Genomic DNA, 11,276 nt, shown 5'->3' with positions numbered 1-11,276 from the left:
AAACAAGTAACTTCGTAAATCTATCCTCAATTTTCTGAAAATCGTTATAATCACAGGTGCAGAAAAAGAATTTTAAAAATTCCCTGTGATATACGGAAAACTATATATATTTGAGAAAGGGTTTGTGCAATAATCCCTCCTTGTAAACTGCTGTGTAGGCTCCATTTTGTTAATCACGTGACTTTTGATAATCATGTGACTCGACACATAGCGGTGATTGGCTGCCACTCACGATTTGTCGCCGACCACCGCATAGAAATGGAACCGTTTCTATTCCTGCGATTGCAGTCGGCGACCGTATTTTTGATCGCAAGAGAACTCATGGTCTGGCCGGTTTTTGACGTACGATCTTCAAATTTTGTTGGCGACTAGGTCGTAAGGGCGACCTGAGTTAGCCTTTAAACCAGAGTTTATTTCTTTAAAATGGTTGGAAAATGTCCATTATCGGGAAATCATGATTTAAGTAGCGTCAACTGCTATTTGCATATTGTTAAAACATCATGAGTAAACTGACCCCATGGATAAGTCAGTAATATTGGTGTCAACAACTAACATACACAAAGCAAATCACTATTTTTTGGGACTGGACCATTTATTTTCCCCAGTTGAAAATTTACTATTATCAAACTAGCTAAGAGTTCTTGAATAGTTTACTATCTGTTTGGAGTCAGTAGTAAACATAATTATAATTTTATATGCCACCTGCTCGTTCATTTGTCATTAGGTCAATGACATGTCACATCAGACAGAGTTAAAAGCTCATTGGCTTGGTAAATATTCATCATTTTAGTTGCAAGAGTGCATACTGTTAATCATTCCCTTGCAGTAGCGAGCGACAGGCACTTGGTCTAGCATAGTTCTGTACCTGACTGCAAATGTGATGGCACGCAGGGTTCGTACACATAGAAAACCTTCCTGGAAGTCCTAGAATTGGCCTTTTTAATATTTCCTCATCTGCTAAGCCCCGAAAAATGCGTTATGGGACGGGAAAGTCCTGGAAGGTCCTGAAAAATGTGTTAAGACAAATCTTGACCTGAGAATATCCATAAAATGGAGGACATGTCTGTTTTATTCGAGGTAATAAAATTTGCTTCATACAAAAGGTTCACTAATCAGTCATTAGACGATGTGAGGCGGAAAGATTTCATTTGGCTAAGATATCATAGCCTTGGAAAATAGATCTTTTAAATTCTGGAAAACTAGGAAACTTGAGTAGAACTTCTTAATGAAGAAAAAGGGGAAAAATTATCAGAAAAATAGCTCTGCATTTGTCAACTTATATGAAAAATTTGTAGTTTTAGGAATTTGTCTGAAATGCTGTAATATTTTTTACAGTTGATTTTAGGCAACATGTATGTCTCACCCAACTTGTAAGTTTGAATGTTTTAGTACACTGTAGCATAGAATATAGTTGTTATGGTAGCAATGGCCTGAACTTGTTGCTGACAACCAAAATAGATGACTGTGTTGTGGGTATAGAAATAAGTCATTCTGGTTTAGAGCCACATTCTTTGACATTTTACTCTATCATTTAAGGTTTATGGGTAATTTTCTCAATAAGGGCACAAGTTGGGGAATTGATTTTTAAGGAAAAAAACATGCAAGCAACACCTCTACATTTTTATCACAGGTAGACTAGGCACTTAGGAGTACAACCAGGAATTGAGCATCGCTTAATTCGTCCAATTTTTTTAATGGTGAGGGAATTTAATCTCTGGGTGTCTCTAGGCCCTTTCAACTCCGTAACGATTTCCAAAGAAAGGATTTTCCATGATGATCCATACAAAAATAAAACAATTTAAAACTGACCAGACACTTGACTATTATAGTATTCAGGTTGGTTTTTTGGAGGAAATCATTTTTATTTATTTGGTAGATTTATTTTTAGAATTCGACAAAATGATGTTACGAAGTTGAAATGTTGTTACGGAGTTGAAATTTCTGGAAAAACCCCTGAAGTTTGCTCTCTTAGCAGGGTCTGCCTTGATGCGATCTCTAAAGCGCCGTTGCCTTTCACTATTAGTCAAAGGCATTTTGAGATGCCTGAAATTGAAACAAAATCTATCCAAGAGTGCCGTAATGTACACAGTCTCAATGAGGTGGGGGGAGAGCTATTGGAAAGTTATTAATGGTCTACAACTTCAACACAAACTTCAACTCCGTAACAGAATCATTAAAATTCCATTGCACTGAAATAATAATCTGTTACAAAATTAATATTTATGTGTAATCCTATCTAAAGTAATAATGAACAAGACCTAAAGAGCAGAGGGCCTGACATCATAATTGTAAACAACAGTTGAAATATTTAGTAGGGTCATACACAAAATGACAAATTTCAACTCCGTAACAAAATCACTAAAATTCCATTTCCCAGTGAAATGATACTATAGCTACAAATATGTTTTCAACTTTGTGTAGTCCTATATAAAGTAAAAAAGACCTAAAGAGCAGAGGGCCTGACATCATATTGTAAACAAATATTTGACATTTTAAGCACATATCACAACTCCGTAACAGTAGAGCTCAACTCCATAACAGTCATTGTTCCATAACAGTCATTGTTATGGAGTGGCATGTTACGGAGTTGAAATTTTTACACAAAATGACCTTCAGCCACTCGGCAGCAAGATAGAATTTGAAATATCCTGTCATATTATGGAGGGCCCTGCTCAAGTAGCATGATTATGATAGACATATTTGAAAAGTTGTTCCATGGTTACCATGGATATTAATGAATGTTATGGAGTGGAGTTTAGGCCATCCTTAAAAAATTCTATGTTTGCTGTCCCCGACCCATGATTTTTAGCTCACCTTGACATCGTCAAGCTGAGCTATTGCCATGGGTCGTCATACTTCCGTAAGTATATATATATCTTTCGTATGGGAGTGAGCTATTTGCGACCGAAAAACCGTATTTGCAATATATTGCAATACGACACCGTATTGCACTCTCTCTCTCCACTCACGTATTGGGAAGTGATATATCATGCATGATATAGTAAAAAAATAATTAGTAGGTATAAAAATAATATAGAAATGACGATATCTCTCTCTCGTCTCTCTCTCTTCGCGACAGAAGCACGGCAATAGATATTCACGCCTGACAGGCACCCTCGTTGCCGTAACATGTCACCCGCTCGTACTGAATACCTCGGTTTGTCTCATATTCAGGCGGTACAGAGATATTTGCTTATTTTGTCACGATGGCTTTGTGTTCATAAACCAACTCAGATGTAATCGCGCGTCGGAGAAGGAGGGAGAAGTGGCTGGAGAAGGAGGAGGGGGAGAAGGGAGAAGGTGGTGGAGGAGGGGCGCCAGAAGCTGCGCTCCGCGCGAAGGAGCGAGGGCAGACGCTGCGTGGAGAACGCGAGGAGGTCGGTGGACGGGCTCCTCTCTCCTGCACATCTCTCCTTCTCCACCACCTTCTCCACCAGCTTTCCTTCCTTCCCTTCTTCATCTCTCAGCCAGCTTCTCTCCTCCCTTCGTCCACCAGCTTCCTCCCTCCCTTCTTCTCACCACCTTTCCCTTTCTTCCTTCTCCCTTCTCCACCAGCTTCATCCACTAGCTTCTCCCCTCCTCCACACCCTTCTTTCCTTCTCCACAGCTTCTCCCCTTTCCCTTTTTTTCCACCACCTTCTCCCTTTCTCCCCTTCCCTTCTCCACCAGCTAATCTCCCCTCCTCCTTCTCACCCACCTTCTCTTTCTCCCTTCCTCCTCCTTCACCATCTTACTTCACAGCTGGAAGCTAGACGCACGAACACCCGATTACAATCTGATTGGTTCATAACACAACACGCCTGAAAAATATGGCAAGATCTCCCGTTACCGCGCTTCCCTGAATTAGACAAACCCGGAATAGTAGCATGGAATACACAATACCCCTGCCTGCCATAATTGGGCTCATACTGGCATACTGAAACTAAAACTGAAACTAGAAACAGTGTGCCCGCTTCAGGTAGTCGCGGCGGCGGCGCGGCACTCGGTGAGGCATAGGACTTATTTATAGATCTCCCTGAGTGTGCCGTGCTCTCGCCTGTGCGCACACGGCCCTGCCCCACTTCTGCCGCGCAGTGCTCCATGGTAGTGGTGGGCCGTAATACTGTAGTGCGTCGCTGCAGGCGCATTGTGCTTGTGTAATGTATACACGCCAGCTCATAATTTTCAGCCCATTAACAGATATAGACATAAGGCGATTCAATTAATTTTATTTCTTTGTTATACCACCGTATCGTAAAATATCGATATCGGGAAGTTGTAATCTCCGCAGTATATATCGAGTTTTCAAAATGATATTGCCCAATATCCGATATACCGGTATACGTTACACCCCTATTGCTGTCCCCGACCCATGATTTTTAGGCTCACCTTGCATCGTCAAGCTGACGAGCTATTTGCATGGGTCGTCGTCCGTCGTACGTCGTTCCGTCCGTTCGTCCGGTCGAACATTTGGCTCACGGTCAACGATAACTCAGGAACCGTTTTTCAAGACCCACATGTTTTGAAATTGGGTATAGTTGTTACTGCTATGTCCCCATATTAAACGTCCTATTTTGGAGCCACGCCCAGTCGACGTACTTTCGAGCCACGGAAATTTTTTGGCAAAAATGGAATTGCCAATTAATCAGTTCAGGTTCAACGGATTTTGCTCATGTTTTGGTATGTGAACTGAATAAGGGCTAGTGGTTTTGATATTAAAAAAAAAATTATGCAAATTAGGTAGGGTTTGCAATTATATAGCATATTATATAGACACCGCAGATAACAACAGAATCTGTGGTGTCACAACTCGTGCTGGTTCGTTTTACAAGATTTCAATTGACAATATCGTTTAATGCAAAATTTCTGCTATGAACATATTATGATTTGTACTATTATTATTATATTATTATTTAATTATGATATATAATGATTATGCTAAGAAACATCAAAGCGGGTATAGCACCCATCTACCGTCACAATTGTGATTCATTTTGGTTTATAAATTATTTATAATTTATATATATAATATTATTTATTATTTTCACATAAAAAATTACACATATTATAATTATCAAGAGTATATATAATGGGAGTTCTCCCATATATACTCTTCGTTTCTATAATGTACGTCGATGGTTGCTCAATTAAAACTGCTTCTCTTAAAAAAGAATCCTTGCCTGTAATAAAAAGAAATTTTGTACCATCAATAATGTGCAAACCTCAATAAAAATTGTGTTAATTGAAAGCTATAGACACGATAGACAATTAAATGATGTTCACAAATTACAGTAAGTCAGTAAAATCAGTCAGTAGGTATGTTGTAGAACTTGAAGTGACAAGTGTTTAGAAGGGTTTATTAAACGCCGTGGCTATTCTTATGACCAGTCGTAACAATTATTTATGGACTATTCTTATGACATGCTTATGCTTATAGCCGAGTTGGTTTTTAGCTCATCTGACGTAGTCAGATGCAGCTTGTAGAATCGCAATTAGCGTGCGTCTGCCGTGCGTCCGGCCGTGCGTCAACAGTTGGGCACAAATCTTAACGCGCTTGACGTACGGTCACGAATATTCGGCACATCGGGGGGATCGTCAAACGAGTTGGGATGTCGAAGCTGGGGTCAAAGGTCAAAGGTCAAGAGGTGTAAAAGAAGGGGGAACATTCCCCTTTAACTTGAGGTATAGGGAGGAAATGCAGAATGCGCACAAAATTTAAACGGCTCGACTAGGCTCGTGATAGTCGTGTATAGCATCATGGTAGGAAAAGCCATCACTGTGCCGAAATTAGAGTCACAGGTCAAAGGTCAATGGGGCACAGGGCAGATTTTAGACATTTTCTGACGCACATGGTCTGACGGAGCGATTGAAAAACTTTTTTGTTTCTAGCGGTGACCTAGCATCTTTATGGCTTTATTGAAAGGACCATGAAATGTAGCTTTCTGCTCGACATGCGAAGAGTAAGTGTCGGATAACCTTTTGACCCTCAAGAGGAGGGTTAAACATGGATTTGTTTACTGTTAGAAAGAATTTGATACTGGCGGGTTTGCCTAGAGAATCTATACATGCCTGGATGTATGAGGCTACAATGTCTAATAGTGAAATTTCAAAAAGCTAATATTTGGTTGAAGAAGGTTTATGCTCCTTAAATTGTATAATTTCTATGGCATTCTGTACTGTCAGTGTGTTTACATGTAACGATGCCACTGCCAGTGGCCACTCGCAGGCATGTGGTGGTTATAGTACTGTGTAGTTTTTGCTTGCGTTAATTAGTTACAGGTGGCAGCTCTCTATTTCAGCCTGTAGGCTTGCCTTAGGTAAATGGATGAGTGCTTACCTATTCTGTCTTGCAAATAGTTGTTGCTACTACGTACCGACGGGAGCTTCCATCTTTAATCTCTAAGACACTTAAACGTACGCGCCATCTCGTGGCAACTTCTCATAGCGATCCCAACGAACATTCCTTTGAGAAGGTTCCTGATACATCCTCACCGCCACGTAAGACGTTAGCAGTGAGCGCTGTCGCTCCTGCGAGTCCCGGCATTGTTAGTTAGTGTTAGGAATAATAGAGAGCGTTGCGTCGGACGGGTCTAGGGTCTGTAGGTTTCTAGGCGCGTCCCTTCTACAGGGTTTTTCCAGGGTCTCCGGCCTTTATTAAATTTAATGGGATCCAGGTAAGTTTTACAGGTGACAGTGATTAAGAATAGGGTTATTATTAAATTAATCCAGGTATGTTTTATTCTGTGTATAAATTTCGATAAAATGTTTGATAATCATAAAATGTCCTTGAATTTCCGATAAAATGTCCATAAAAAGTCCTTGAAAAGTCCTTGAAATTTTCAGTCCTGTATGAACCATGTTCAAGTTTATCGATTAGAAATGTAAACATTAAAGGCTATCTATCTAGGTGTAGTGCATGATACTTGGCGTTGATGCAGAGTTGAACTGTAGCAATAGTATAAACCATAAAGGCAGACAAGTGATGTACCTCTGAAATGAGACCCCCCTCCCTATTCATTGGTTTCTATATATATATATATATATGCACTCTACATTGTGCTCTTTCATCTTTGGTCCACACATTGGCCCTCAAGAGGATGGATTATATATACGTTTTTCTTTGCACACTGTACTTACTGAAGCCCCTACTCGTGTAGTCTTGGTTTTGCAAGGCCACATCCTCAAAATTATACTTTAAAATGTCATCACCCAAAATCCAGTTATTTCTATAAAATGCATTGAGCATACATTTCGTCATGGGACTTCACTATGTATGGGCATGATAAATATAGGAAAACCAGACGCCTGTTGGCTGGATGCCTGCCGATGTGGGCAATCAAAAACCAGTTGTTAGCTTGAGGCACGTTCACCCTCAGTGCCATTGACTCACAAGAGGTGCAGCCGTGTGATTAACAGCTAAAATATTACCGTTCTCCAGCATGCTTGCAATCATACTCTGAAAATGCTGTGTGACCATTGGCTACAGAACGCATTCTACTTAATAGGTACAGAGGTAGCTTGTGCCTGAAAAGGGTGCTTGTGCGATATCATAAGAAAATTGTATAGGAAATGTGGGCTAGAGTATTTGTAGGGTCAGTTACCTTCACTAAACATTGTTATTAAGCCTGGAACTTGGAATGCCATGACTGTAGATTGCTACCCACTGACTCACCCCCTGACCTACTGGACAGGTCATTGAAAAGACAGTCGTGTATGGGTGTCCTACGTTTGTAGTCATTTTTTGCACATTGTTTAAATGATAAATTAATAGTGGACACTGGTTATAGAAATGGAATAATTTACATGCCACTTGTTCTTATTACCTCCGCGCAACGGAGTTGCAGGGGAGGTAATGCGATCGGTCTCGCGTGTGTGTGTGTGTGTGTGTGTGTGTGTGTGTGTGTGTGTGTGTGTGTGTGTGCGTGCGTGCGTGTGCGTGTGCGTGTGTGTGCGTGCGTGCGTGCGTTTGTAGCGATCGATTCAGCAGCAGCTCAGCTCGCCTTAGGGCGTCGAGTCAGCAGCAGCTCGCCTTAGGGCGTCCAGTCAGCAGCAGCTCGCCTTAGGGCGTCCAGTCAGCAGCAGCTCGCCTTAGGGCGTCCAGTCAGCAGCAGCCAGCAGTGAGCCAGCTGTTATACACATACATGTTACACGCTCGCGGAGGTATGCACTCTCCGTGAGTGCCTTCTGTCTAGTTTTGCCATGAATTTGCCTAATAGATTATAGGTCAGGTTATGGCAAATAATAAATTATTTATGTGTGGCCTTATATATATGTCGGGGAAACCACATGTCATCGTTTACTGGCACAGAGACATGGCTTGCACACTTTAAGCGAGTATCTCTGCGGTTGCTAGAAAAATAGGCCAAACACAGCGATGGCTGCACAACATATTTAGCATGCAATTAAAGTAACTTTCAAACTGTCTTCCTGACCGTTCTCATATTTTTCCAACCACTACAATATTTCTGGTCTTGCTTGCAAGTGTCTGAAGTAGGTCTAACGTCTTAGAACACCCGTACATCGTTATTTTCACAAAATGCGCGTAGGTGTGTTAGCACTGGTGCCACATTATGATATCAATGTTTAGGCTAGGCAATATGGTATTTTTTAAAAGGAGCTTCCAATATTCGTGCTACCCTAGGGTTAGGGTTAAATTAAATATAGCCAATCCCATCTGCACACATCGATGGAATGTAACTGCTCTGTTGATATATAACCTCTTCTCCAAGAAATATACCAGCAAGTGTATGACATTTAGCAGATCACGATCAGTTGTTATCTGTACTAGAAATCTAGAAATAGGAAGTTGCACAGTGTGGTGCATGACAAGCCCATTTAACAATTGACACGTATCTATAACTGGATGTGTGTGCACTCTTGCATGCTTGTCGTAATTTCGTTCGACTTATCTTTGCAGCCCCTCGCCCGCAAACTAAACGTACAGGAGAAGAACTGCGGAAAGTTTCCGGAGAGTGCTTGGAAGTTCATCTTCTACTCGTTCACCTGGTCGTACAACTTGTACATCGTCGTCTGCTGCGGCCGATACACGTTCTTCCACGACCCATTGTCCGGATGGCACGGTGCGTGCAGAGGACACGTTGTCTCTTTTGAACCTATCTGTCGTTAATATTACCAGGAGTGAATAATAATAGATTTGTACTATTATTTATTTTATTATTATTATTTATTATTATTCACTCCTGATATCACTTACTATGCATTCATGAATTTCCTAGTGATTACAATTTCACCGGAAATGAGTGATGTTCATCACTCGTTTCCATTACCCTTTCAAATCGTACCTTTCAAAAGAAATTTACCCTTTCAAGGGTCGTTTCCATCGAGGGAAGGGGTGCGATAAATGAAAGCAGCTGTACGCATTTCTTGTGTACATATTATATAACAATTTATAAAATTTGAAAATAAACCCACAAGACTGTGAAATGTGGAATTGAGCTTGAACAGAAAGGTGTTGGGAGATTTGGTAAAGAAAGCTGGGGGGTCGAGAATGTACAATTTCCATTAAATTAATATTTATTATGATCTACATAATAATCATTACTGTTTTTAAACCATATTAAAACCGTATTAAAATATCAAAGAGGAAGGAATCAAAAGTATGTTAAAGGATAATCCCTTTGCAGGACTGCTCCCCAGACTCCAGTGGTGACAAGCAAACTTGTGCCTTGACATTTTTTTGCATCTTTTACACTAGGGCCTTATAGTAAACATGAAATTATATTGGTTATCTCTCACTACTGTTTATCTGTGAAAAATTCATTTAGTTAGTTTAAACATGTTCGTGAATCATTAGATCTGTGCACGCCACCGTGAAAGGACCATCTGCCAAGTTTTTTGGGAAGTGTTCGTTTTGCTGTCAGTCCCTAGATGTACAGTGTTACTGTAGGACATCAATAACTGTTTGGTTGCTCATAATCCCTCAATAATCCTTCAGATAACTCAGAGAGTCTGGCCAGAGCTTGTCAGCTGTGTGTCTTTTGGGCCCAGGTCAAATCTGCATCCGTGATTTTTTTTGCGTGTCCTCATTATTTTTCGCTGTCGATTGTGGATAACGACTTGTTTTCCGTGTTTCAGGTTGGGCCGAGGGCATGTACATACCATCGGACATCTTCTGGCTTTACATGATACAGTGCAGTTTCTATCTGCATTCCGTGTATGGCACGCTCTTTATGGATGCATGGAGGAAGGACTCTGTTATCATGCTCTTTCATCACTTTCTGACGTTGGCCCTGATCTGGTTCTCATACGCCGCAAGGTGTGTGTCTTTGGCCATCCTTAAAAAATTATACGTTTGCTGTCCTCCGACCGACCCACGAAAAGAGCCGCGACCCAAAAGTTTTTTTTTACATTTTGGGTTCCTTTTTTTTTTACATTTTTTATAGTTAAGACTGAAACACAAAGCATGTGTGGCAAACATGAGGACAGACTTAAAATAACTATTATGCCTCACAATAAAAAAAAGACCTACCTACCCACTAAAAAAATCATGGGTCGGGGGACAGCAAACATAGAATTTTTTAAGGATGGCCTTTCCTTAGTCGGGTTGTTCACCCACGTCTTGCTGCCTTTGTTAAGTGTGCCGACATAGCTGTGGGCAGCATGTGGGCCGGCCGGTGTCAGTAATTGTTTTTGTGAGATATATAGCATGTTCCGTCAAGCTTAGTGTATTAATTTGTCATCATTTTTAGCGGAACGCACGTTAGATTAGATTTTACGGTAGAGGCTATTGTTCAAGCCTCAATAGTTAAACAATTGCTAAATAAAAAGTGAAACAAATGTAAAATAGATCAAGAACTAATGACTACTCATACAAGACTAAGAACCCAGTCGTGATTTGAGGCGCTCTCTAATTGCACTGCTAAATTTCAACCCGTCTTAAAGGCATAATAGGCCCATCGATTATGCAATTTTAACGAATGCTAGAGTAACTGGCACCTTGTGTAGTTAATAAGTACATTACCTTATAGCCAAACGCGTATTAGTTTGTCCAATATCACTGCTGGTTACTAAGAAATGTCTAATTGAAATCCGTAAATCTGGCGCCAACGCTAATTTGTTTGCCAAGCAATATACTAGCCTCGAAGTGGTTGGGTGACGTCACATGCTGCTACGAGTGTTGTGCAGAGAATTGTTTGTCCCGGGTAAATTGTTTGCCTAGTGACGGCAGTCGTAATGACGGAGCTCGTAGAATGCATCTCTGGGTGTATTCTCGGTATCGAGGCACAAGTAAATAACCGTGGTTGCTAATGAACGGGTACCCACGTGTTTTCAATTTT

At 40.7% G+C, this 11,276-nt stretch overlaps 1 protein-coding gene across 1 annotated transcript in view; it reads left to right on the top strand.

Moving 5' to 3' along the window:
- LOC106819563 (ceramide synthase 1-like) overlaps positions 1-11,276 on the top strand; it is a gene marked incomplete in the record, with an annotated part of 20,693 nt that overhangs the window by 2,103 nt on the left and 7,314 nt on the right. Inside the window, 2 exon segments of the mRNA XM_014824208.1 lie at positions 8,897-9,059; positions 10,075-10,257. Coding sequence (XP_014679694.1) covers positions 8,897-9,059; positions 10,075-10,257 — 346 coding nt within the window.

The sequence above is a fragment of the Priapulus caudatus genome, unplaced genomic scaffold (genome assembly GCF_000485595.1).
Source record: "Priapulus caudatus unplaced genomic scaffold, Priapulus_caudatus-5.0.1 Scaffold2, whole genome shotgun sequence".
NCBI lineage: Eukaryota > Metazoa > Priapulida > Priapulimorpha > Priapulimorphida > Priapulidae > Priapulus > Priapulus caudatus.
This window is presented reverse-complemented; position numbering and strand designations above follow the sequence as displayed.